The sequence below is a fragment of the Cladosporium halotolerans genome (genome assembly GCF_011745625.1).
Source record: "Cladosporium halotolerans strain TM138-S3 chromosome Unknown Sca19, whole genome shotgun sequence".
NCBI lineage: Eukaryota > Fungi > Ascomycota > Dothideomycetes > Cladosporiales > Cladosporiaceae > Cladosporium > Cladosporium halotolerans.
Genome location: NW_027191470.1, coordinates 377,059 through 399,858, shown reverse-complemented (window position 1 = coordinate 399,858; position 22,800 = coordinate 377,059). Strand labels below are relative to the sequence as shown.

The window sequence follows — 22,800 nt, the reverse complement described above, 5'->3', positions numbered from 1 at the left end:
GCAGTCGCGATTGATTTGGAATGTTGTTTCCTTTCGCGTGGCTGAGGCTGCAAGCGATAAAGTGAGGTCGGGCAGGGGGTTCGTTTCAGTGATTTGAGAGACACAAGTGTCTTAGTCAGATTGAGCACCTTTGGAAGGTGAAGCTGCTCATGCGCTTTGTAAGTAATCAGACCATGGTCAGGGAATATAACGCGATGCGCCGGCTCGGATCTCAAATCACGACGTCATGCCTCACTGTGCAGATCAGGGCCGGGGCTGGACCACAGCCGGGCGCCGCCGGAAACAAGCCCGAGTCGCCGTCTTTTCGCTTGTGCAGCTGCAATTCAAGCTTCGCTTTGGTGAGCACGCGCTGACCTGTGCGTCAGGTAATCTTCTGTTGCTGCGAAGATTATGCATGCAAGATGCCCTAGAATATTTACGACGGGAAATTTGTCACCGACTGCAGCCCTATAGTCATAGCTTTGGCTTGATTGACCTGCAATCCATGCATTTTTCATCTCGAGTGCGATCGTAGACAGGAGGGTAGATGTTTGATCGTGAAGCATGCTTTCATTCAATCTCGGCTCTCAGATATGTACCGCTCAAATGCTGCAACCCTTATTTTACTAAACCCTGGAGTATCATAACTTTTTAAAGCTTCTCAATGACCATAGCGCTGGCACCGCCACCGCCGTTGCAGATACCAACGCAGCCAACCTTGCCGTTCTTCTCCCTGAGCACACCGAGAAGAGTGGTGATGATCCTGGCGCCGGAGCCGCCGAGAGGGTGTCCGAGGGCGACCGCACCACCGTGAAGGTTGACCTTCTCCTCCTTGATGTTGAGCAGCTTCATGTTGGCGAGGGCGACGACAGAGAAAGCCTCGTTGATCTCGTAGGCGTCGATCTGGTCCTCGGAGACACCGGCGTGCTTGAGAGCCTTGGGGATGGCAAGAGCGGGTGCGGTGGTGAACTTCTCCGGGGCGTGGGCGGCGTCGCCCCAGCCGAGGATCTTAGCGATGGGCTTGAGGTTGTTCTTCTTGACGTACTCCTCGCTGGCAAGAACGACAGCGGCGGCGCCGTCAGACAGAGGCGAGGCGTTGGCGGCAGTGACGGTACCGTCCTTCTTGAACACAGCCCTGAGGGTCTTGGTCTTGGCCTCGTTGAAGTTGCCGGGCTCGTCGTCCTTGTCGACAACGGTGTCGGGCTTGCCCCTGACGCCAGGAATGGTGTACGGTGCGATCTCCTCGCCGAACCAGCCGTTCTGCTGCGCCGCCTGAGCCTTCTTGTATGAGCGAATGCAATAGTCATCCTGCTCTTCCCTGTTGAAACCGTGGTCGGCGGCGCAAGCCTCAGCGGCCAGACCCATGTGCTGGCTGTCGTATGCGTCGGTGAGACCGTCCTTCAGCACACCGTCGACGAGCTCCTGGTTGCCGAACTTGGCACCGTTGCGCATGTTGGGGAGGTAGTGAGGGGTGTTGGACATGCTCTCAGCGCCACCAGCGACGACAACATCAGCGTTGCCGCAGAGGATGGTCTGGGCACCGAGGGCGACGGCCTTGACGGAAGACGCGCAGACCTTGTTGACGGTGGTTGCGACGGTAGACTGGGGGAGGCCAGCGTGGATGGTGCATTGTCTGGCGGGGTTCTGGCCAAGGTTGGCCTGGAGCACGTTGCCGAAGAAGACCTCCTCAACCTCCTCGGGCTTCACGCCTGCTCGCGAAACGGCGTTCTTGATCGCGTGGGCACCAAGCTGGACGGCGGACTGGCTGGAGAGGGATCCCAGGAACATACCCGTTGGGGTACGAACCGCGGAGACGATGTAGACGGGCTGAGGGGCCATTGTAGACTGTGTGAAGATCAGAGGGGAATTGGGTATGTGGACAGCGAGATCTTAGAGACCAGAAAGACAAGGAGAGAATGCGATGTGGTGGTTGCGAAGAGCGGTGTCGGCCCAAGAAATTGTTGTTCCCTACCGACTGCCTTCACCATCGAACGATACTGCCAAATAACCCCGCGCTAATCTCACTGCAGGTGCTCCCTGCAGACGGATGTTACCGCGAGCTACCGTTGAGTACCCTAACCCTAGCCTTACTGCGCAAATGGGTGAGGCAGCCAGAGTCTCATGATCTCGTTAGATATCCCTTGGTCAACGTGTACCTTTATCGCTTAGCAAGATTAAGCATAAGCTGCTTTATGCCACTTCTAGGGATCCTATGTGGGTCTGTCGATGAGAATGCGATTTATTTTCCTTCCGTTGTAGTCGATCTATGACCTTTCACACGAAAAAAAGAGCCCGCACCGCAGGCATGGATGTGAATTCCTCGGGCAAGTAATCGGATGAAATGCGTCACCTACATAGTTCAAGTGACGTAGCCTTTTAGGCCACGTTGTTGTATATGGTCATTGGGGTTCAAGGAATCCTCGGATAGGAATCAAACCAATTCGGAAGCAGAGAGCACCTCTTAGATGTCCCAACTGTACGTGCTAAAGAAAATTGGTACTACAGGGAGACGATCATAAGACTATGGAGCCCGGCAGCTATAGCATTGTAGGTTTAAAAGCCGCGATGAGTGTTATACTCGTTGCATACCGAATACCAAACAGGGGACTGTAAGGTATTTGACCTTCCACAAGACATGAGACCGCAGCTAGTTGCGGGTCTAGCCGAGCCAATCATAGGCTGAGTATGTGTTTTCCCGGAACACGAGATGTGCAGGCTTGACAATACTCTTGGAAGACGGACCAGATACTCATGTATACTTATGTACAGTGACCCATATGGAAGTTGCTGTACACAAGGTCACCGTTCCGATTACAATAGTTCAAGATTTCAACCCTGTTGCTTCCCCCCAGTCGATTAGCGACTGCGTCCAGAGCTTGACCAGTGGGCACATGACTCGCGCGCCAGCGTTCTTCCAGAAGACTTTCGCGACACGCGATCTATTGCGCGCATCGTCATTCGGAGACCAGAATCTGCCGCGAAGAGTGTGCAGCTGGACCAGTCAACGACCGGGACCATGGACGATCTTTACGACGAGTTTGGCAACTACATCGGCGAGCCGGAGGAGAGCGAGGAGGAAGACCAGCAGCCGGCGTATGATGGCGCGCAATATCTGGACGACGATGAAGCCGAGGAGACAGGGCCGGTGGGCCAGGAGATGATGGAAGTGGACGAAGACGGGCCTTCGAATGCGGTCGTGTTACACGAAGACAAGCAGTACTATCCTTCGGCGTCGCAAGTCTACGGTCCAGATGTGGAAACATTGGTGCAAGAGGAAGACACACAGACTCTGCAGCAGCCCATCGTCGCGCCGGTGGAGACGAAGAAATTCACAGTCCAGGAAGAGGACCTGCCGCCGGTATACTTCGATAGAGGTTTCCTTTCGGACTTGATGAGCTTCCCGGAACAAATCAGGAATATCGCGTTGGTCGGACATTTACACCACGGAAAGACGAGCGTAATGGATATGCTGGTGGCACAAACACACGATGTATCAGCTTATCAGGAAGGGAAGACTGGGAAAGCTCGCGACGACCGCTTGCGATACACAGATACGCACATCTTGGAACATGAGAGGGGTGTATCGATCAAGTCGAGCCCGATGTCGCTCCCGCTGGAAAGCACGAGTGGCAAAACACACCTTTTGAACATCATAGATACTCCGGGTCACGTCAACTTTGCGGACGAGGTTGCAGCTTCAATGCGCCTAGCGGACGCTGTGGTTCTGGTGGTCGATGTGGTGGAAGGCGTGCAGGTCCAGACCGAGCTTGCGATCAAGCATGCGGTACTTGTCGATCTGCCTATAGTATTGCTGATCAACAAGATGGATCGATTAATCCTGGAACTGAAGCTTCCGCCCAACGATGCATACTTCAAGCTTAAGCATGTCGTGGAAGAGGTCAACACGAAGATTGAAGAGGCGATTCCTGGGAGAGGGGAGAAGTTCAGGGTCAGTCCTGAGAAGGGGAACGTCGCGTTTGCGAGTAGCAGCATGGGCTGGTGCTTTACGCTGCCCAGCTTTGCGAAGATGTACGCCGAGAGCTATCCGTCAGCACAATTCGACGTCAGGGAGTTCAGCAAAAGGCTGTGGGGAGACATCTTCTTCAACCCGCAATCGCGCAAGTTTACGAGGAAGGCCGTGGAAGAGAGTGCAAGGAGATCATTTGTCAATTTTGTGATGGAGCCCATCTACAAGCTTTACAGCCACACTATTTCGGAGAGCCCGGAGGATCTCAAACAAACACTCAAGGATCTTGGAATTCAGTTGAAGCCCTCACAGCTGCGCGCAAACGCGAAGGACCTGTTGAAGATGGTGTGCGAGCAATTCTTCGGTCCTGCTAGTGGCTTCGTCGACATGGTCATTGAGCACGTTCCTAACCCACTTGAGGGCGCGAAGCAGAAGCTGGATCACTTTTACGCTGGACCGCAAGATTCAAAGACCGCTGAGAGCATGCTGAAGGCCGATGCTGACGGCCCTCTTGTCGTTCACATCACCAAGCTGTTCAACACGCAAGATGCTTCTGGCTTCCACTCTTTTGGCCGTGTAATGTCAGGTACAGCACGGATAGGAGATACCGTCAGGGTTCTGGGCGAGAACTACTCGATTGAAGACGAGGAAGACATGGTCACAGCCACAATTTCAGACGTATGGATGGCAGAGAGCCGGTATAACGTACCTACCTCCGGCGTACCTGCTGGTAATTTCGTTCTGCTTGGTGGAGTTGACAACAGCATTGTTAAGTCAGCGACTATTGTTGCGCAGAAGCTTCCGGACGACGAAGATGCACACATCTTCAAGCCAGTTACACACTTCTTTGAGAGCGTCTTCAAGGTTGCAGTGGAACCTATCAATCCTTCAGAGCTCCCAAAGATGCTCGACGGTCTTCGCAAGATCAATAAGTCATATCCACTTATCACCACCAAGGTTGAGGAATCGGGCGAGCATGTAGTACTCGGCACCGGCGAGCTCTACATGGACTGTGTTCTTCACGATCTGCGAAGACTCTACGCAAACATGGAGATCAAGGTCTCCGACCCCGTTACTCGCTTCTGCGAGACTGTCCAGGACCAAAGCAGCATCAAGTGCTACGCCCTTACGCCAAACAAGAAGAACAAGCTCACTTTTGTCGCCGAACCCTTGGATGATGGCATTGCCGAAGATATCGAATCCGGAAAAGTCAGCATCAAAGATCCTGTCCGCAAGGTTGGCAAGTTCTTCGAGGAAAACTACGGCTATGACTTGCTTGCCAGCCGGAATATCTGGGCTTTCGGACCCGAAGACATGGGCCCCAATATCCTCCAAAACGACACCCTCCCCTCAGACGTCGACCAGAAGATCCTCCGCAGCGTCCGCGACACAGTCAAGCAAGGCTTCTCCTGGGCCAGTAGAGAAGGCCCGCTCTGCGAAGAGCCCATCCGCAACACCAAATTCCGCCTCACAGACATCGACCTCGCCTCGGAGCCCATCTTCCGCGGTGGCGGCCAGATCATCCCCACCTCACGACGCGCCTGCTATTCCTCCTTCCTCATGGCCGGGCCCAGACTGATGGAGCCAGTCTACTCCTGCACAATGCTCGGCCCCGCCAACGCCGTCTCGGCGCTGTACACCGTTCTCGCGCGCCGCCGCGGCCACGTCCTCGCCGACTCGCCCGTGCCCGGCACGCCGCTGTACTCCGTCAAGGGCCTCATCCCCGTCATTGACTCCTTCGGCTTCGAGACAGACTTGCGTATCCACACCCAGGGCCAGGCGACCGTCTCGCTCGTCTTCGATCGCTGGTCGCTCGTCCCTGGCGACCCGCTCGACAAGAGCATCAAGTTGCGCGCTCTGGAGCCTGCGAGCGCGCAGGCGACGGCGAGGGATTTCGTACTCAAGACGAGGAGGAGAAAGGGTCTGGCCGAGGATGTGACGGTGGGCAAGTTCCTCGAGCCCGAACTGTGGCGCAGTCTGAGGGAGAGCGGCGTGTTGGACGGACCGGTGTAAGTTGTGTAAACGGGAATGGAGCAAGATTTTGAGCAAATGTATGTATGATACCAGCCAGAAACAAAATTCAAACGCTGCGGCCTAATCTGCCGCGCAATCCGTTCTATATTCGTCATATCATCCCCTTTCCCTTTCCTACAAAGTATGCCGAGTGCCATCCCCTCATCTCTCACGGCCAATCAGTAAATGTACCTAAAGTTCAAATTCTCCCAATCCGTCAAATCGCCAAACGCCGTCGCGTCCAGATCCCTCCCCTCGAGCCCGCCCTCCATCGCGCTCTGGATCTTGTCGCGCCTCCTGTTCTCGCGCGCCAGCAGGAAGCGCAGGAACAGGATCAGACAGACCTCGATCAGGTGCGACACGATCATGCTCCAGATGCCGAGCTCGTAGCGCGGCGCCTGCGAGGACAGGTAGAAGAAGGGGCCCGCGATGTTGCCGGTGCAGTAGCCGAGGAAAAGGACGGCTGGGAAGGGGTCTTAGTTTTTGTTTGGTGGGGAGGGGGCGGGGAGGGGACTGACCGTTCGTGACGACCTTCTTGGTGTGTCCGGCCGTGTTAGCCGTGGACATGCTGAGGACCATGACGAAGGCGGCGTTGTAGGGCCCGGTCAGGTAGTAGGATACGAGGCGGCCGGCTTGGTTGTTCTGGTCGAGGAAGGCGAGGCCGAAGGCGCCGGCGATGTTGGGCGCGAGGAAGAGCAGGATGAACCAGGAGCGGGCTTGCCGGCCGCTCTTCTCGACGTACTCATTGGCGAAGACGCAGATAAGGATGCTGATGGCGATGATGGCGCCGTAGGGGATCTGCATGAGGGTGGTGACTAAGGTAGAAAAGCCAAAGCCTTTGATGATGATGGTGCCGAAATTCGAGATCCCTGGGTTTCAAGGTATTAGCTGTTGATGCGTTGACCGTGCAGAGATTCGGAAGACCATACCGCCGTTGGGGATGTTGCAGACAATCCCAAGCAAAAAGAAAACGTAAAGCTTGATATCGCAGAATGCCTCTTTCACCTGGTATCCCTTCAAGTGCTTGTTCTCGATGCCCGTCTGGTTGCCTCTCAGCCTCTCCACGACGACTCTCTTCTCCCGCATACTCAGGCCCTTGGCAGTGACGGGGCTGTCGGGCAAGAAAATGTACATCACGGTTCCCCAGATGCAGCACAGCGCGCCGATGATCAGGAATTCAAACTTCCAACTCGGAAGAGCACCGTCGATGTTACCAATACCGAAGCCCAGCAGGCCGCCCAAGGCGATGCCGAAGCCGTTCGCCAGATACCAAGTGCCCATGGCGCGAGGTTGCTCCTCGCGCTGATCAACGTCAGCGATGTCTACTCATACGTGCTATGAGATGAAGCTTCCTCACCTTGTACCACATGCTAGTGATCAACATGAAACTCGGATCCGAACACGCCTCCGCCGCGCCAGCGAAAGCCCTCAGCGCCGCAAGGCCTTCAAAGTTCTTCGCCGCAGCCTGAAGCATCAAGAACGCGCCCCAGAGAAAGATGTTGAAGCCTAGATACCGCCCAATGGGCAGCCTCTGCATGAGGAAATTGGTTGGGAAGGCCCACGCCAAGAAACCAAAGTAAAAGATCGAGCTGAGCCAGCTATACTCGGCGCCCTGCAGGTTGAGGTCTTCGCGGATGCCGAAGATGGCCGCGTACGAGAGCGTCGTCTTGTCGATGTAGAAGAAGGCGTAGCAGACGCCGAGGTAGGGCAGGATCATCCAGTCGACCTTGCGCTTGACGCGAGCGTCTTCTTCGGGGGAGATGGGTTCGTGGAGCTCCGCGGGTGAATTGAAGAGGGCCATCGCGACGTCGCCGTCGCCTGCCTTGGAGACCTTCCATCTTGGCTCCGGATCGAGGCTGTGAGATGTTGTTTCGGCGTGGATGGCTACTTCGGGATCGCCAGATTCCTTCCCAGACGGAGAAGGATTGGTAGAGACATCGTTCGGCGATGGGTTCGGCGTCGTCTTGCGGTTCCAGATGGCCATGGTGGCCTACTGTTGACTGCTTGGTTGCTATATGTTGAAGGTAAATAGCCGAAGTCGATGATGCTAACTGATGCCCAAAAACGATCTGATACACGATTAGCACCAACAGGCTTCGTAGATGTCAGGTTTCCATATATCACAGCGAGTCGGTCAGAAGAAAAGCGTACAAAAGAAGCAGAAACGTGCCCTCCCAGAAAACATGAAAGAACAGACCGACCGACCTACCATCATATACCCGCCCACGCCCTATCCACATAAACCGCCCACCCCTCACACCGTCGGTCAATCATTCCCGCGAAATCATACGCCGACACAGTCGAGTACATTGCAGAGCCGACTCAGCAACGGGTTTCCGCCATCGCAGTAACCGCAAGTCCGCCTGCGGGTGCGGGACCCCCGCATTTAAGCTCCACAGTTAAGTGAGGAGAGGCAGCGATCTGCAAGGCTTCTGTGGGCGGGCGTGGCGGGCGAGGAAAGCTTGGGGGAGCTTCTGTGTGATTGGCGCGGTTGGGTTGTGCTTACGGGAGGGAAGAGGTAGTGGTGTAACGTTAACGTGCAATAATGTCGTCTCTGCATGCTTGTGTTATTATGTGTCGAACATTTTGGAGTTTCATTTCATAGACCTTGTTGCGCCGGCAGTTGCTACGTCCCGTGCCCGTGTCTCCCTTCCCTGTCGTCTACATCAATTCGAAATGTGAAGTGACATCGTGCCCGTACATAACACGTAGATCGCGATGCAGCTCTCGAATCGAATGCCGAGGAAAAAATCGAGAAGCATACTTTCATACCAGCGCCAGAATTTGATCGCAACCCTCCTAACCCCTTCGTTTCGTTCCGTAAGGATCATACATCGCAGACGCATCAATCGATTCGTCTCTGTACCGCTTCTGACCGTGACCCGACACGTACGCCGACGTGAAGGCATCTTGCCACATGTTGGGCGTCACGGTTTGCATAGGCGGGGCCGCAAATGGGTTGGCGGCCATTGCTGACTGCTGCCGTGGTGGATGAGCAGCTGGCGCTGCCGTTGTTGGAGGCTGATAGTAGCTAGGCTGGAAGCCTGCGCTGACGGTCTGCTGCGGCAAGGGTTGCCGTAACATAGAGGTTGAAGTTACGGGTTGCTGGAATTGCGCTGCAGGTGGGGATGGTTGCTGGGGTGTTTGTGGCCCAAAAGCGGTGTTCCATTGTGTGAAAATGCCAGACGGATCCCATACTGGCGGGGTTTGTTGGTCATTACTGGATACTCGCTCGAGTGCGTAAGGTGGCTGGTATGATGCACTTGTGGCCTGGCCGAAGTTCTGTCCAGGATACGCGGTGGCAGGCGGCATGTCAAAGCTGTTCGTGTTGAAAGTTACAGAGCTTGTGTTTGGCATTGATGCGGTCGCCGTAGCTGCATCGAAGGATTGCAGGTAGCTGGCCGAGGGATCCGTACTCTTCGGAGACAAATCTTCCTGAGTCAATGCCCAAGTTGAGGGAGCCGTATTCTGCGCATCCAGTCCGACCACGGGTTGTTGCGTGGTATGGGCCATGGCCGTACTTGATGCAAGGTGCTGGTCCATGACCGGGCTGTGCATGCCCAAGGTATGCTTGAGCTCGAAAGGCTTGCTGGTATCTCGGCTGAAGGCTTCTCGAAGGGCGTTGATCTGTTGTTGAATCTCTGGTTGTGTAGACGAGGTGCATTGCTCTAGGACACGCATGTGCCTGGTAAAGTATCTTCGGGCTTGGGAGTTGAGCGCAGGATCTGGACACGTAATCGCAACCTAATGATGTTAATGTAATGATGATTAGAACCCCCAGAAATAATGACTTACGAGGTGTAGCATGGTGCAAGTCAAGACACAGTACACCGTGAAATTGATGCCCCGAAGCATGAAATTGAGACCGTGTAGCCCGAAATCGCGCAGTAAAGCCTCCTGCAGCTTGCACATTTTGATCGCCGAATCCACGCAGATGTCAAGATTGTGTCTCCAGTTAGGCTGCTTCATCTCCAGCTTCGTCTGCAATTGGGGTCGGTGATGCATCACTACAACCAGGTGGAAGTAGGCATGAACATCAGCGAGGTAGTGGTCGCCCCCAAGCCAAGGAGGACTGCCATCCTCCGGATAATGTATCTGCAGATCTGTCGGAAGGTTCTGCAAGAAAGCATCCAGATCCTTGTCATGGCGTTCCATTTCCGGGTCAAGCGCCCAAGTTGGGTTTTTCTTTCGTTTTCCGACCTGCATCATGGTATTCGTAATTTTAATGAGATGTCCCGCCTGCGCCATCATTGTATGCCGCCTCGAGCACTGAAAATCAAAAGTATCAATATCCGGCACAGGGTATGGGAAGGTTGTATTGACAGTGTCAGCTTCGATGCTGAGATCCGACCTCCCTTGTGGGCCACCAATGATAAGCTCATGGCCAAAAAGGACCTGCCATATCCGCGTGTACATAAAACAGTCCGCTCGTGATAGATTGCACGGAGTTCCAGCGCCATGCTTTTCGTGATGTTCGTGCATATCCAGATCCATCGCCATCGTAATAATGTATTTCAGAGACATCCAGGAACGATAGAAATAACCAGGTTTTGGTGCAAATTCGCGTGCTTTGAGGAGGATGATCAAGGCTTGGACGGTGCTGACTTCCGGTACATCCTTGTAATTCTCCTCGTGCCTAGCGGCTAACGCAAGCCATCTCTTACAATCAATAGGGTGGTCGAGATAGCGCGATACAGAAGCAAAAATAGCCTCAAGCAGCAACGACGGGACAGTGTCAGGAGCCGTCTGCCATTGCTCATAGAATTGTCGCTTGTTCAGAACAGGAACATACGGATGGACGTGAGTGAAGTAATATCCAAAGTAGTCCATGACGCGCTCATCATGAGGCATCATTTCTGAAGGGATTCTGCCAGTGGTATCAGAAATCACGCTTGCCGGGAGCGAGACGTCCCCCTCGTCGATTGATCGTGCATGCGTTTTTTGAGTGCTCTTGTTGTGGCTCGTAATCCATGGTGAAGTACTGGTGATTTCTACCCGGAGATCTCCCATTTGATTGGTAAGGCTTTTGACGGCAGCTTCGACGTCTTCAGGATTGCCATCTGAGCTGGTCGAGACCTGGCTTTGCGTGCGCACCCCTCTTGACACGTCGTGAGATGGCGGGTACTGGCTGGGGGCTGTTGCCGGTGGATATCCATACTCGGCTCCTGGGACAAGTGCCTGAGGCGGTATTGTCTTCGGGGGGAGAAACCCAGACGATGTGCTGCCGTCTGAATGGGAAGGAGCGGAGGTTGGCGCTGAGCTGAGTGGCGAGCGGGTGGATGCGGTCCATGAATAGTCGGTGGGTGCAGGGCTGGACGTGTGCTGTGAGGATTTGCTGGTGGTTGGATTGAAAGTGGTGTTCTGGAAGGTGAATTGAGTGTTGCCAGCAGAGCCCTCTGCGGTCTGAGTAATCGGGTCATCGTCCGGGTCTAGGGTTGGCGGTACGCATTTCAATTTAAGTCGCACACAGGCTCCGCAGGGCCACGGGCCGTTCTGCAAGGCGCCGTCGCAACGGATCTTTCGCTTTCGGCAGCCATCGCAGGCGCGCATGACCTTCAGGCGCTTGTGCCGGTTGTACTCGTCGACGAATACATACTGCTTGGTGTGAGGAGCGCCAGCGGCGGCCGCCGCGGCAGCAGCAGGTTCGGCCATGTTGGAAAGGACCTGAAGCTCGAAATCGGCTGGGCAGCGGGCAAGGCTACTGTTGAAGGATGCAGTAAGAGAGGCTGAAACTCGCCAATGGTTCAGGGCGGCCCAGAGCGTCACACATGAAGCGATCTAGAGAGACGACGCTACCGGAAGCACAACCCGAAGCGCCATGCCCTTTTACGGAGTACGCAGGCAGTGGCAGCAAGAGGACGAAGATCCAAGTGGCGGTGGGTGGAGGAGTCTGAGATGGCGCAGGGGTGCAAACGGGCGGATGTCGTGAGGCGGCGGCGGAGCGGTGGGTGCGGGCGCGGTGCGAGAGCGTGGACGACAGGGCAGACACGGACAGGCTCCGGCTGCCGGGCGCGGGCGGCGAGGGCGATGCTTTGATTTGGTGCGTGGGCGAGGTGGGCAGTGGCACGGTGGGCAGAGGAGAGGGGAGCCAGTGGGAGCGTGCTCGCGAAACAACTGCCTAGCGTGCCTCGGTGTGGGGTTGGCTTTGTGGCCTGAAGGATGCGCGCTGTGGGCCGCCATTCGCTGCGCCGGGAAGCGCACCAGGCACCTCGCTGCCAGGCACATCATCGCCAAACAACCTCTGCACTGTGCCATCCGCACGGCGCGGCCCAAGGCGCCCACGGCCTGTCGCCCTGAGCCCGCCAGACCGCGTCTGCGCGTTGCCTGCATGCGCCGGCGCAGGTGCTCGGCCGTGGCGGTCGTCTCCAGACGCCGCGCCCGCACTCGTGGCCGCCCAGGATCCTGCACCGAGGCGCTCTAGTGATTGATGTACATGGTACCCTGGGGCTCGCCCGCGCGTGGCATGTGAGAGCGCGCTGGCGCTGCGTTCGTGACCCCGATCATGTAGTGAGACAAGCGCCCGCGGCGAGCGGCGCTGGAAGCGAGCGGTTTGCGGGAGCCGCAGGCAGTGCCCGCTATCGAGAACGTGATCATCATGGGATCACCAAGGCCGCCTGAGCCGGCAGTACCCTACCATCTCTCCGCGCCCAGTCCGCTGGCATCTTGCACTGCACGGGCGTTTGCTGGCGGTCGGGGCTCTGTCGGCGCACCGGAAACCCCGGGGCACTGAACCAGCTAGATTAGAGTAGGGTACAGCATCATCTCCACCATCTGCTGGGCGGCGAAGGCGCGACTTTCTGCTCCCGTTTCAAAAGTCGATTGGCCCACGGCCCAGCTTACATATTCTTCGCTTGACGCTTGACGTGAGCCGAGGTGTGCATTGAAACATGAATCGTGTGCAGCCGCCCGGGACTGTTGCCAGCGCCAGAGCGTGTCATTTGTGTCGTTGAGACAGCTTGGTTTGACTCAAGGGATCCTTCCGGCACAATCCGTCGCCCTGTGCGTTGCGCTAGCTGCCCTGACAGATGTTTGCGTGAAGGCCAGAGAGGCCAGATCTTCGAAGACGGCACGTCGTCATCACCGCAGCAGCCCTGTCCACTTTGCACCCGACGCTCGGGTTGCGCTGAAGGCGTGATGACAAGGTTGAAGAAGCAGGTGGATTCTTGTAACTGGGTGGCTCTATGGGTTCCAACCGCCGAGTGGGTAGTTGGCATGGTGTTTGAGGGCTGCTGGCGTGCCAAGAATCATGCCTGAGGCAGTAATCTTTTTGTCAGCGCGGGGCTTCGTCGCCTGCACAGCGGCGCACACTACTCACATACGCCACTACCTACCCTGCTGTGCAAGTGAAACCACTAAACGTCTCAAAACCAATCCCACCCACAACCTTGACGCCGAAACACCGACACGAGCATAGCAAGCCGTCATGGACGCCGACAAGGACAACCCCAACCCGACCATTGTCAACGCCTCCGACCTCCCATCCCGCCGCCGCTCGAACCCCACCGCAAAGCGGCCGACTCTCTTCGACTCTCTTATTGCGCCCGCCTACCCCTCCTACGCCGTCCCGCTCGACGACCTTTCATCTCCGGAAGTGTCTGACGCTGCTTCTGACGACGAAGAGGACACTCCCCGTGAAGAGATCGACGCCCAGGAAATTTACGACCTCATCTCCTCCATCCAAGACCCCGAGCATCCCAACTCTCTCGCCAGTCTTGCCGTCGTCAACCTTCCAGACATCTCCATCTCTCCGCCCTCGAGCCCGAACTCACGCATCTCCACCGTCACCGTCCTGTTGACCCCCACCACCGCGCACTGCAGCTTGGGCACCGTCATCGGGCTCGCTGTCCGCGTGCGTCTCGAGAACGCACTGCCACCTCGTTTCCGCATCGATGTTCGCCTGAAAGAGGGCACGCACACCACCGCGGATGCTGTCAACAAGCAGCTCGGCGACAAGGAGCGTGTCGCGGCTGCTATGGAGAATGGAACGCTGGTTGGCGTGATCAGGAACATGCTCTCGACGTGCGAGTGAGGCGTCTCACATGACGTCGTCATAGCAATGTCTCCCAAGGAAACCACTCTTGTTTCCAGCAACGGCAGGATATACGGTGTCTTTGGGAGGCTGCGGGTGGTTCTGCGCCCGCAATGCTGGAGCAAATAGTAACGCAGCAGACGCTCATTACCAAACGCTACAAGGACGGACCACATGAAGCAGATTAAGCACCACAAGCCTGCAGCGCGCGAGCCAAGCTCCATTAGTAGCAGCAGCAGCACTTTCGGCGGCCCATTCCACGGTCCCCGAAACGCACTAATCGCCTCCAATACCCTACCTGCCACATGGAATTCTCTCCGACCGAGTCCAGACACGCGGAGAGGCGAAACACACTACCAATTTCCAGCGGCAGTTGATTCCCACATGGCGGTCGATCGCGCAAACCGAGGCACGTGGTGGTTTGCGAGCGCACGATGCGAATTGCTGCGTGCGCGGAGGACGAAGAATCTGAAACGGGCTAAGTGGAGCACGGCGAAACCGAACGGGTTCGAGGCTGTAATGTTTCGTCGCGTTACACGTGAGCTCGGCAGTTTGGGGCTACTGACACACAACTGTAGGTAGCGGGGCCTGTATGTAACCGTACATATATGCACATGGATGCTGCGCCGCACTGTTCGAGTTCGCCTCCAAATTCTCGACTCGTCGACTGTGTTGCAAATGGTGGCATGGTGCCTCTCGATCGACATTCTGAAACGAGCTATGCGATACTGTATGCAATGGAAAAAAGAAAAAGATATAGGCTTCCTGCGCCTCGAGGCTCTTTCATTTTCCTCGTTTCTCTCCCTGCCATCCTCCCATCGTCCGTCTCTGGTGGTATACTTGCTGGTGAAATAGCGTGGCGAAAGCTCACTCCCAAACAAAACAAAACTCCGTATCCCACCCCTCCAGCCCATATGACAAAGTGAAAAGAAGCGCTATGCAATCTTGGCCAAATTCCTGAGAAACAATCCCGCTCGGTGCTGTCTTTCCTTTCTCTCTTCACCGCCTAGCTCGGTCTAGCCGCCGGCCCAGGCGCCTGCACCTCACTGCTCTCCCCAACCCTCGCCTCGGTATAATTCTGGTCCGCAGCGACCTTGCTGCTCCCCTGCGGCGGCTGGTAAACGGGCGGCGGCGCGTCGCCCGCGTGGTAGGCCGGCGGCGGGGGCGCGTGCGAGCTGCCCTGCATGCCGTAGTAGTCTGGGTGCTGCGGCTGGCCGTAGTAGGGGTTCTGTTGGGGGTGCTGGTGGACGTAGACGGGGACGCCGTGCGGGGTGTAGTAGCGCGGGTGCGTGTAGCGCTTGACCATCCAGCGGTGGTAGGCGAGCGGCGGCAGGTTCTTGCGCAGCCGGCGCCGCGCGTGCCAGTAGCCGCCGAGGAAGTAGGCGAAGATTATGAAGAAGAGGACGGCGACGATCGTGTAGCGGACTGCGTGGCCGGCCTGGGAGGTCGAGTTAGTTCAGGTGGGTTGAGGAGTTGGTTGGAAGGGAGAGAGCTTACGTTTGACCACCACCAGCTGCAGCGGCCTTCTTGGTAGCAGTCGTCGGAGCTGTAATAGGAGTCGTAGCCGCTGTAGCCGTCGTAGCCCAGGTTGTCATCCTGGCGTTTGGAGCGTGCGAACATGGTTGCGTTGGTGTGAGGGCGATGGACTGCCGCTGCGCAGTAGCAAGGCAGATGGGGCGAGAGGCGCCGTTCAATTTACGGCGAAAAGGGTAGTCGTCAAGCGAGGGTCTGATCCAGGGAGGCGATCCAAGGAGGCGGTTGATCAACACTGCCTGTCTGGAGGCGCAAGCGCTGATGTTGTGTGGAAGCCTAACAGCGAAAGACGCGAATGGCAAGGTGATTCTACTTCGCGAGGTCGATCGCAAAAAACGAGCAGTGGGCCAGATGTGTCCGGCAGGGAAAACGAGAGACGGGCAGACAATAGTCAACAAGGAACGAGACACGATAATGCGAGGGCTGGTGGTTGCATCGCAAGGAGGGCGCTGGCGACGTACCAACCGGCGCGTGGTTGGCTGATGGCGCGGCAGGAGCTCGCTAGCGCACCGTTTCAGCCACACCCAGCCCACTAGCCGCGCAAACGCTCTCGTGTCCTGGGAAGCTCAGACCTTATTATTGTTTACTAGGCGTGACGTTATTTGCAGGGACATGCTGTGCGAAATAATAAAAACCTTCGGGTTTGGCGCACAATAACAGTAGGGTTGAATAGCGAACAAATCGATGAGGCACTGTCCTTTGCTGATTGTGAGGTTGATGAGCTAAGAAATGGACCACGAGGTTTCGGTGCGTGCCACAAGCCATATCGTTTATCGCAGCTAGGCTTGCAATAATGACAGGCATTGGTCTTTTGTTTTGAAAAGTCCGCCTGTGCCACGAGATGTGAGCTCACTCGCGCATTGATGACGGCGACGATGCTCTGGATTCTCCGCATCTAATGTAGTCACAGTCGCCTTTATATAACGCCGTTTGGATCCAGGGTTTTGCTGCTTGTGAGAAAGCGTAACACGGAATTGTCTCACGAGATCGAATAGTTTCTACAAATAACTTCCTCCCGAGAATTTTGACGAGAAGCCACTGGCCTGCTTCAAAAGCTCCTTCTTCTGGGCACGGCCGACTCCACCGACACCCATGTCTTTCTCTCGGTCAAAGGATCTCTTGCTAGGGTCATCTTCCGCCTGCTCCGGTTTACGCCCCTTATGTTGTTCCATCAGTGATGGACCACGAGCCTTCTCCTACGATAGTATGTCAGCATTGCATTGTTCAAAAAATGTACTGTGAAACATTTGATACTCACAGTGCGCTCTTGTAACTCTTTAGCAGCAGCATCGTCGCCCGCCTTCTTCTTGCTAGGTCCAGGTGCTTTCGCATCGCCAGGCGAAGGTCTTGATATGCCCATCATCTCTTCCTCCAGTCTCTTGCGTTTTTGGTCAGGCGTCTCGTGCCATGCTGAATTGTCTCCTCCCTTCTCTGCTGGGCCTTTGGCGCCCTTTCCTGTGTTGAATCCTCGTGCCCTGATCTTGCTTGGGTCCATTCTCGAAGCCAGACCGTCCTGCTCCGGAGGCATAGTCATCCAATCGTCTCTTTGTGGTTTGGATTGCACGGTGGGTGTATCCGGGTCCGGTCTTTGCGGCTCATTCGCTGGCGCATCGTTTGACTTCGCTCCAGTGGGTGGTAGTGAGGGACCGAAATCGTCATCGTCGCTACTCTCATCTTCTTGTGCATTTGGAGGCTCCGTAGGCCTTTCATCTAAAGGCGCAGGCGGCATCGCCGGTCCCGCGACCTTCCTTCGTTTCTCTGCGCCCTCTGGGCTCGGCGACCGCTTTGCGCCGGAAGCGCTTGCGGGTGCATCTTGCGCTGCTTCATCTTGTTGTCGCTTTCGCTTGGCCAGTAAGTGTGGCGGCAGCTCTGCACCTATACCCGACATATTGAGCAGCGTGAGGGTGAAAGATATTTACTTTAGAGTGACGGGTGGCAGTGACGATGAAGCTGGGTGTTTGCTCCGCCATCGACGCCAAGCGGCCCGCTTGAGGCAGCTAGATCCTCTCGCTCAACGACGTTGCCGTCAATGCCGTGAACTATCAGACGAACTGTACTCTGCTTGATATGCGATAGCGTGTTTGTTTTTTTGACTTCTGTTGGAAGCCTTCTCGAATCTCTTAGGCGCCGATTGCTCCTGCCGAACCCAGCCGCCTGCGAACTACACCTGAGACCCTTCCTTGGAAGCCCAAACACTTAGCTGGAGAAGCAATGCGCAACTACTGGAGACGCAGATGAGCTCAATCTTGAGCGGCAGCGACGCAAGCGCCCAGAATGAGGATGTGGAGGCAGACGAGTCAGCGCGGGCAGGAGAAGCAAGAGCTCCGGACGTGATGGTGGAGGACGTGGATGGCGGCGATAGCTCCGAAGAGCAGGAGTTTTACGGTGCCGGAGAGGAGCCTTCGACATTGGAAGATGAGCTAGAGGGAGAGACCTTCGAGGGAGAGGTCCTCGAAGGCGAAGATACGGGCATGGACGAGGGACTGCAGTCTGGAGATCAGGATCAGGACATCCCTCAACTTGAATACGAGCGACCGGCCACGCCGGATGAAGCCCCCATAGACCTCCCCCCCGATCCAGCTACGCCAATTGCACGGTCTCCACTTGACAGCCCGATAGATTCTGGCTCGATACCTGACGATACACCTTCAATACAAGGATCTCAGATATCTACACCCGGCCGGAGTCTTCAATCAACACCGCGGAAGTTCCCGTCGCGAACAGCATCTGGAGCGCTACAGCCCTTCGAAAGGAGATTTGAGGGTAGGCCATCGTTGTCTCCGTCGCCCTCATCGCGAGGGGCTTCGCCCGCCTTCCTCTCGCCACACTCGAGACAAGTATCTCTGTCCTCACAACTGTCTCCCCTGGGATCTTCGCAAGGCGATGCCACGTCAGATGAGCCACAGCAGGCTCCGTGGGAAGTTGTGAGATGGACAAAGCTGCGCAAGATCACTGGTCAAGTGTTCTCTGAAATAGGAAAGCGGAACTTCGGCAGACCAACTTGTCTGGCCGTCTCAGCTTTGATTGCGGTTGGAACATCGAAAGGCCTAGTCTTGGGATTTGATTACCATCAAACACTCAAGATCATCATCGGGCAGGGAATGAAGGCAGCGGAATGCGGCAGTGTCACTGCTTTAGCCATTGCGGCTGATTATTCGACAATCGCAGCTGGGCATGCCAATGGTTTCATCTTCACATGGGAGATCAATCGTCCAGCCAGGCCGTTCCTGCAGATACCGCCTGTGAGCATTAGCGCCGTCAAACAATCTCAGCATCCAGATGGGCATGTGGCCGATCGTGCAATCCTTCATATTGGATTCCTAGGAACACGGCATACTGCGCTTGTATCTGCGGACTCTGGTGGCATGGCATTCTCACATCTAGCCACGAGGGGCTTGGGTCCAGTCACACGAACCATCAAGACCACCCGCCTCCTAGGCCGCTACCCGTCTTCTGACCCCAAAACCGAGCGCAGCCGCAAACCGAGCTCGGTGCTGGCATTCGCTCCATTGCCACTTGGCAATGTAGAGCAGGAGACAGACAACATGGGCTTGACCGCTCTGCTGACGCCATACCTATTGGTCATTGTGTCGACTACACCTATAGCGCAGACACAGCACAAAAGCGCGCGACCGAAGGATGTGTCGCCTCACAGCACTTTGAGCGGCTGTCTTGCGTGGTTCCCAGCTGTCAAGCTGAAGAGTTCCAGCAAAGACTCCGAGAAGCAAGTCTCGAAGACAAAGCTGGTGTACTGCTGGTCGAATGTTCTTACAGTGCTTGATGTTGAAGTGCTGCCTCAAGATGACGACACCGCGAAGAATAAGCCGCCCAAGTTGGAGTTCAATGCACGGAGTCGCTGGAGAGCAGAGGAAGCCATTGTCGCCGTACAATGGCTGGGACGATCAGTGCTCGGCGTGCTCACGATCAGTCAGCGCATGTTGATTCTTGAGGACGGCAATCTACAAGTGACCGATTCTATCGACTTACTGCATCGTCACATGTATCACCAAGACCTATTTTCAAGGCAACTGCACAACGTGGTCGAGCAGCTTAACCCAGAAGACCCGTCAATGCACGGCGTCGTTGCGGACGCATTCTACATGAGCTTCAAAACATACAAAGGTCGGACCTTTCTCTTAGGTTTCAACGACCTAACAGTGGGCTCGCTATCCAATTGGGCCGATCGCTTGATTGCTCTTATGGAGACTGGAGACCACATTGCTGCTATCCGACTCGCTACTGATTACTACAGTGGTGTTGCCAATAATGTCACTGTCGGCCTGCCAGATGACGATGATACGCGCCACGAGATGGTTAGAGAACGTCTGCTCGCGATGCTGTCAGCGTCGATGGATTATTCGTTTGCACAACAAGACGGGTCAAGGGATGATCGACTGAAAGAGCTTGCAGATGTATGCTTTGATGCGTGCATTAGCATGAACGAGACAGAATACTTGTTCGGTAAACTCTTTGAGGCGTTCCAGGAGACCGACGACGAAGACGTCTTCGTATCGACTCTTGAGCCTTACGTACTTGACGGCGATCTGAGTCTTCTTCCGCCCGATATTGTGAAAAGCGTGGTGGCACACTTCATCTCACAGAACGAGGCAGCGAGACTAGAGGAGTTGCTTTGCAGGTTGGAGCCAACATCCTTCGACCTCGAGGAGATCACTATGCTCTGCCGGCAGCACAATTTGTATGACGCTCTCATACACGTCTGGACCAGAGCCATCCGAGATTTTGTCACGCCTCTCGTTGACTTGCTGCAGCTCGTCAAGCTGCTTCAAGCCGGCAGCGAGGCTGAGCATTCAATGGAAAATCCATTCTTCGCAGCAGCAATGAGAGTCTTTCCTTACCTCGCCTTCGCCTTCACGAGCAGGCTGTACCCAAATGGTGATCTCATGAGCGATGACGAGGCATCGCATGCAAAAGCGGACTTGTTTGAGTATCTGTTTTCCGGAAGACCAACCGCTTGGCCATCTGGGAGCAAGCGGGTTTTCCACATCGCTGACCCTCTGGACGAGCCAGCTTTCCCCTATCTTGTCCTCCTACTGCGCTTCGATGCGGCAAGCTTCATGAGCATGCTGAACGAAGCATTCGAAGACCCGTTCCTCAATGAGCTGGACGAGGATTCACAGTCGAACGGCATTGCTCAGACAAACGGTATAAGCAGTCGTTCAGGCTACAAGATGACGCGCCAGCACATCGTCAGTATTCTGCTGGACGTCATGAATCACAACGACTTCGAACCCGAGGAAACAATATTCTTGGACATTTTCATCGCGCGCAGTCTCCCGAAATACCCTGCCCAGCTTGTGCTCTCTGGATCGCTTCTCAACAACGTTCTGCAGAGGCTTTGCGAAGTTCCCTCTGAGGAGCTTCGCGAAGACTGCCAGCTGAGTGCAGAATACCTTTTATCAGCCTACCAGCCTCCAGACACCCGGGCAGTAATAGACGCCTTGAAACAGGCGGGCTTTTTCAGAGTGCTGAAGACGGTTTATCGAAGGCAAAAGCTGTACACCGAGCTCTTCGAGACGTATTTTGAGGACTATGAAGACAAAGACGGTGTCTTCGACTGCATCACTTCTTACCTAGGACCAAGTGCTGGTCTCGGCCAGAAGCAGGTGCAATCCTTCAAACAATCCGTCGTGTCCCATGCGGTTGATCTGGCGGATATAAGTGTAATTCAAACCGCAAGAGCATTACTGTACAGCGCAGGAGACTTGCTAGAGCCGAGCGCGAAGGCTTTGCCGGACTCCTACCAGCAATTTGTGTTCCTTCGTACATTGCTGGAGCCGAAACTCATTCAAGCCGACACATCATTAAGGACTCAACAAGAGCTGCCGGACAATGTCAGGCACACATTCCAGGAGAGATATGTGCAGCTCATGTGCGCCCACGAGCCTGGACATGTCGCAGACTATGTTGGTCTCTTACAGTCGGGCGATCTCCGGCTCGACCGAGTCTTGCCAGCGATGGAGGAGAGCGGCGTCATTGACGCTGCTGTGGTGTTGCTTGCCCGCGACGGTTTGACACGGGATGCTATGGACCGCCTCGTTGCACATGTGCAAAGTCAACAACACGCGTTAACAAGCTTAATAGAGGCGGCGGGCGACTCTCCGGATGCCCAAGCTACAAGAGAGACCGCTGATGACCTCGTCGAGGCTGTGCAGAAATATACCAAGGTGGGCATTTGGCTTTGTCAAGGGCAGACCGCGACAACAGAGCGCCGGCCACGGCCCCGAACAAGCCTTGCAAAGGACATCGATGAGAACGAGCTCGATCTTGACGAGTTCCTTTGGCTGAATTTGGTCGACGCAATCGTACAAGTCACCAAGGAAGCCTCGGCCTCCTTGCAACACCTCGAAGACCACCCGTGGGAAAACAACACCGCCAGCCTGGACCCAGAATCCATCCGCTCCGAGCTGCGAGCAAACGTGCAACAAACCTTCACCGCCCTGCTCGCAGCAACAGCCGCCCAAGTCCCCAAACAACCAACCCCCCAAGCCCAACATCCACCCTCCCGCCCACACCCCCACAACGACAACCTCTCCTTCCTGCGCGTCCTGCGCGCCTTCCTCACCCGCGCCGCGACCACCGCGCCCTCGCTCTCCGACCTCCGCGACGTCCTCGCCGACATCTTCAGCGCGTACGCCTTCGAGCAGAACGTGCTGGCGCTCGCGACCGACCTGCTCGGCGGCGACGTCTTCGCCGAGATCCACGACGCCCACGAGCGCCGCCAGCGCGGCTGGCGCCCGCGCTCCCAGGTCTGCGAGCTCTGCAAGCGCCGCGCCTGGGGCCCCGCCATCGGCGAGGTCGTCTGGGACGAGTGGGTTGGGCGCGAGCAGGATCGCGAACGGGCGAGGGCGGAGAAGGCTGTGGAGCGCAGTGGGGGCGATGAGGCGAGGAGGCGGTCGAGGGGAAAGGGCCGGGCGACGGTTGTGGCGGATGGGGCGGCGCGGAGGATCGATGAGATGATGGGTGAGGATAGGAAGAGGTTAGCTTTGGTTGTGTTTGCTTGCAGGCATGTGTTCCACAAGGTGTGCTTGGATGAGTCGGGCAAGGGAGAGGGCCGAGTGGAGGGGGGAGAGGGAGGGGCGGTGTATAGTTGTCCTATTTGTGCAGACAAGAAATGAACATCTGATGTCGTTTCGAGGAGGGTTTATGTTCGACAAAGCAGTAGTTTTATCTCCGTCACCGCCAGACCATACTTCAAGATCTCTGTTGCTGCTAGTAGGAGAGATGGTTATACATGGCTATACAGGTTTCACAGCGTGTA

The 22,800-nt window shown here is 55.9% G+C and overlaps 8 protein-coding genes across 8 annotated transcripts; 3 read left to right on the top strand and 5 right to left on the bottom strand.

The window, feature by feature from the left end:
- Positions 1–630: 630 nt before the first annotated feature.
- erg10B (Acetyl-CoA acetyltransferase erg10B, cytosolic) lies at positions 631–1,818 on the bottom strand (the record flags this gene model as incomplete). Its single annotated transcript, XM_069374328.1, has 1 exon — positions 631–1,818. The coding sequence occupies one exon, from the start codon at positions 1,816–1,818 to the stop codon at positions 631–633; it is 1,188 nt and encodes a 395-aa protein (XP_069228660.1).
- A 1,177-nt stretch (positions 1,819–2,995) lies between these two features.
- WHR41_05722 (uncharacterized protein) lies at positions 2,996–5,959 on the top strand (the record flags this gene model as incomplete). The annotated part of the gene is made up of 1 exon (XM_069374327.1): positions 2,996–5,959. One exon carries the CDS (start codon positions 2,996–2,998, stop codon positions 5,957–5,959), a length of 2,964 nt encoding a protein of 987 aa, XP_069228659.1.
- Position 5,960: 1 nt separating this feature from the next.
- On the bottom strand, positions 5,961–8,182 carry WHR41_05721 (uncharacterized protein). The gene is made up of 4 exons (XM_069374326.1): positions 7,317–8,182; positions 6,889–7,261; positions 6,478–6,828; positions 5,961–6,422 (listed from the first exon to the last, which is right to left on the bottom strand). Exons 1-4 carry the CDS (start codon positions 7,941–7,943, stop codon positions 6,139–6,141), a joined length of 1,635 nt encoding a protein of 544 aa, XP_069228658.1. The 5' UTR covers positions 7,944–8,182; the 3' UTR covers positions 5,961–6,138.
- A 222-nt stretch (positions 8,183–8,404) lies between these two features.
- On the bottom strand, positions 8,405–12,011 carry WHR41_05720 (uncharacterized protein). Its single transcript, XM_069374325.1, has 2 exons — positions 9,755–12,011; positions 8,405–9,703 (listed from the first exon to the last, which is right to left on the bottom strand). The coding sequence occupies exons 1-2, from the start codon at positions 11,609–11,611 to the stop codon at positions 8,759–8,761; spliced, it is 2,802 nt and encodes a 933-aa protein (XP_069228657.1). The 5' UTR covers positions 11,612–12,011; the 3' UTR covers positions 8,405–8,758.
- Positions 12,012–13,382: 1,371 nt separating this feature from the next.
- On the top strand, positions 13,383–13,988 carry WHR41_05719 (uncharacterized protein; the record flags this gene model as incomplete). The annotated part of the gene is made up of 1 exon (XM_069374324.1): positions 13,383–13,988. The coding sequence occupies one exon, from the start codon at positions 13,383–13,385 to the stop codon at positions 13,986–13,988; it is 606 nt and encodes a 201-aa protein (XP_069228571.1).
- A 668-nt stretch (positions 13,989–14,656) lies between these two features.
- Positions 14,657–15,965, bottom strand: WHR41_05718 (uncharacterized protein). Its single transcript, XM_069374323.1, has 2 exons — positions 15,486–15,965; positions 14,657–15,426 (listed from the first exon to the last, which is right to left on the bottom strand). The coding sequence occupies exons 1-2, from the start codon at positions 15,606–15,608 to the stop codon at positions 14,995–14,997; spliced, it is 555 nt and encodes a 184-aa protein (XP_069228572.1). The 5' UTR covers positions 15,609–15,965; the 3' UTR covers positions 14,657–14,994.
- Positions 15,966–16,125: 160 nt separating this feature from the next.
- On the bottom strand, positions 16,126–17,433 carry WHR41_05717 (uncharacterized protein). The gene is made up of 2 exons (XM_069374322.1): positions 16,780–17,433; positions 16,126–16,717 (listed from the first exon to the last, which is right to left on the bottom strand). Exons 1-2 carry the CDS (start codon positions 17,407–17,409, stop codon positions 16,520–16,522), a joined length of 828 nt encoding a protein of 275 aa, XP_069228575.1. The 5' UTR covers positions 17,410–17,433; the 3' UTR covers positions 16,126–16,519.
- A 322-nt stretch (positions 17,434–17,755) lies between these two features.
- WHR41_05716 (uncharacterized protein) lies at positions 17,756–22,657 on the top strand (the record flags this gene model as incomplete). Its single annotated transcript, XM_069374321.1, has 1 exon — positions 17,756–22,657. The coding sequence occupies one exon, from the start codon at positions 17,756–17,758 to the stop codon at positions 22,655–22,657; it is 4,902 nt and encodes a 1,633-aa protein (XP_069228576.1).
- Between the last annotated feature and the right edge of the window lie 143 nt (positions 22,658–22,800).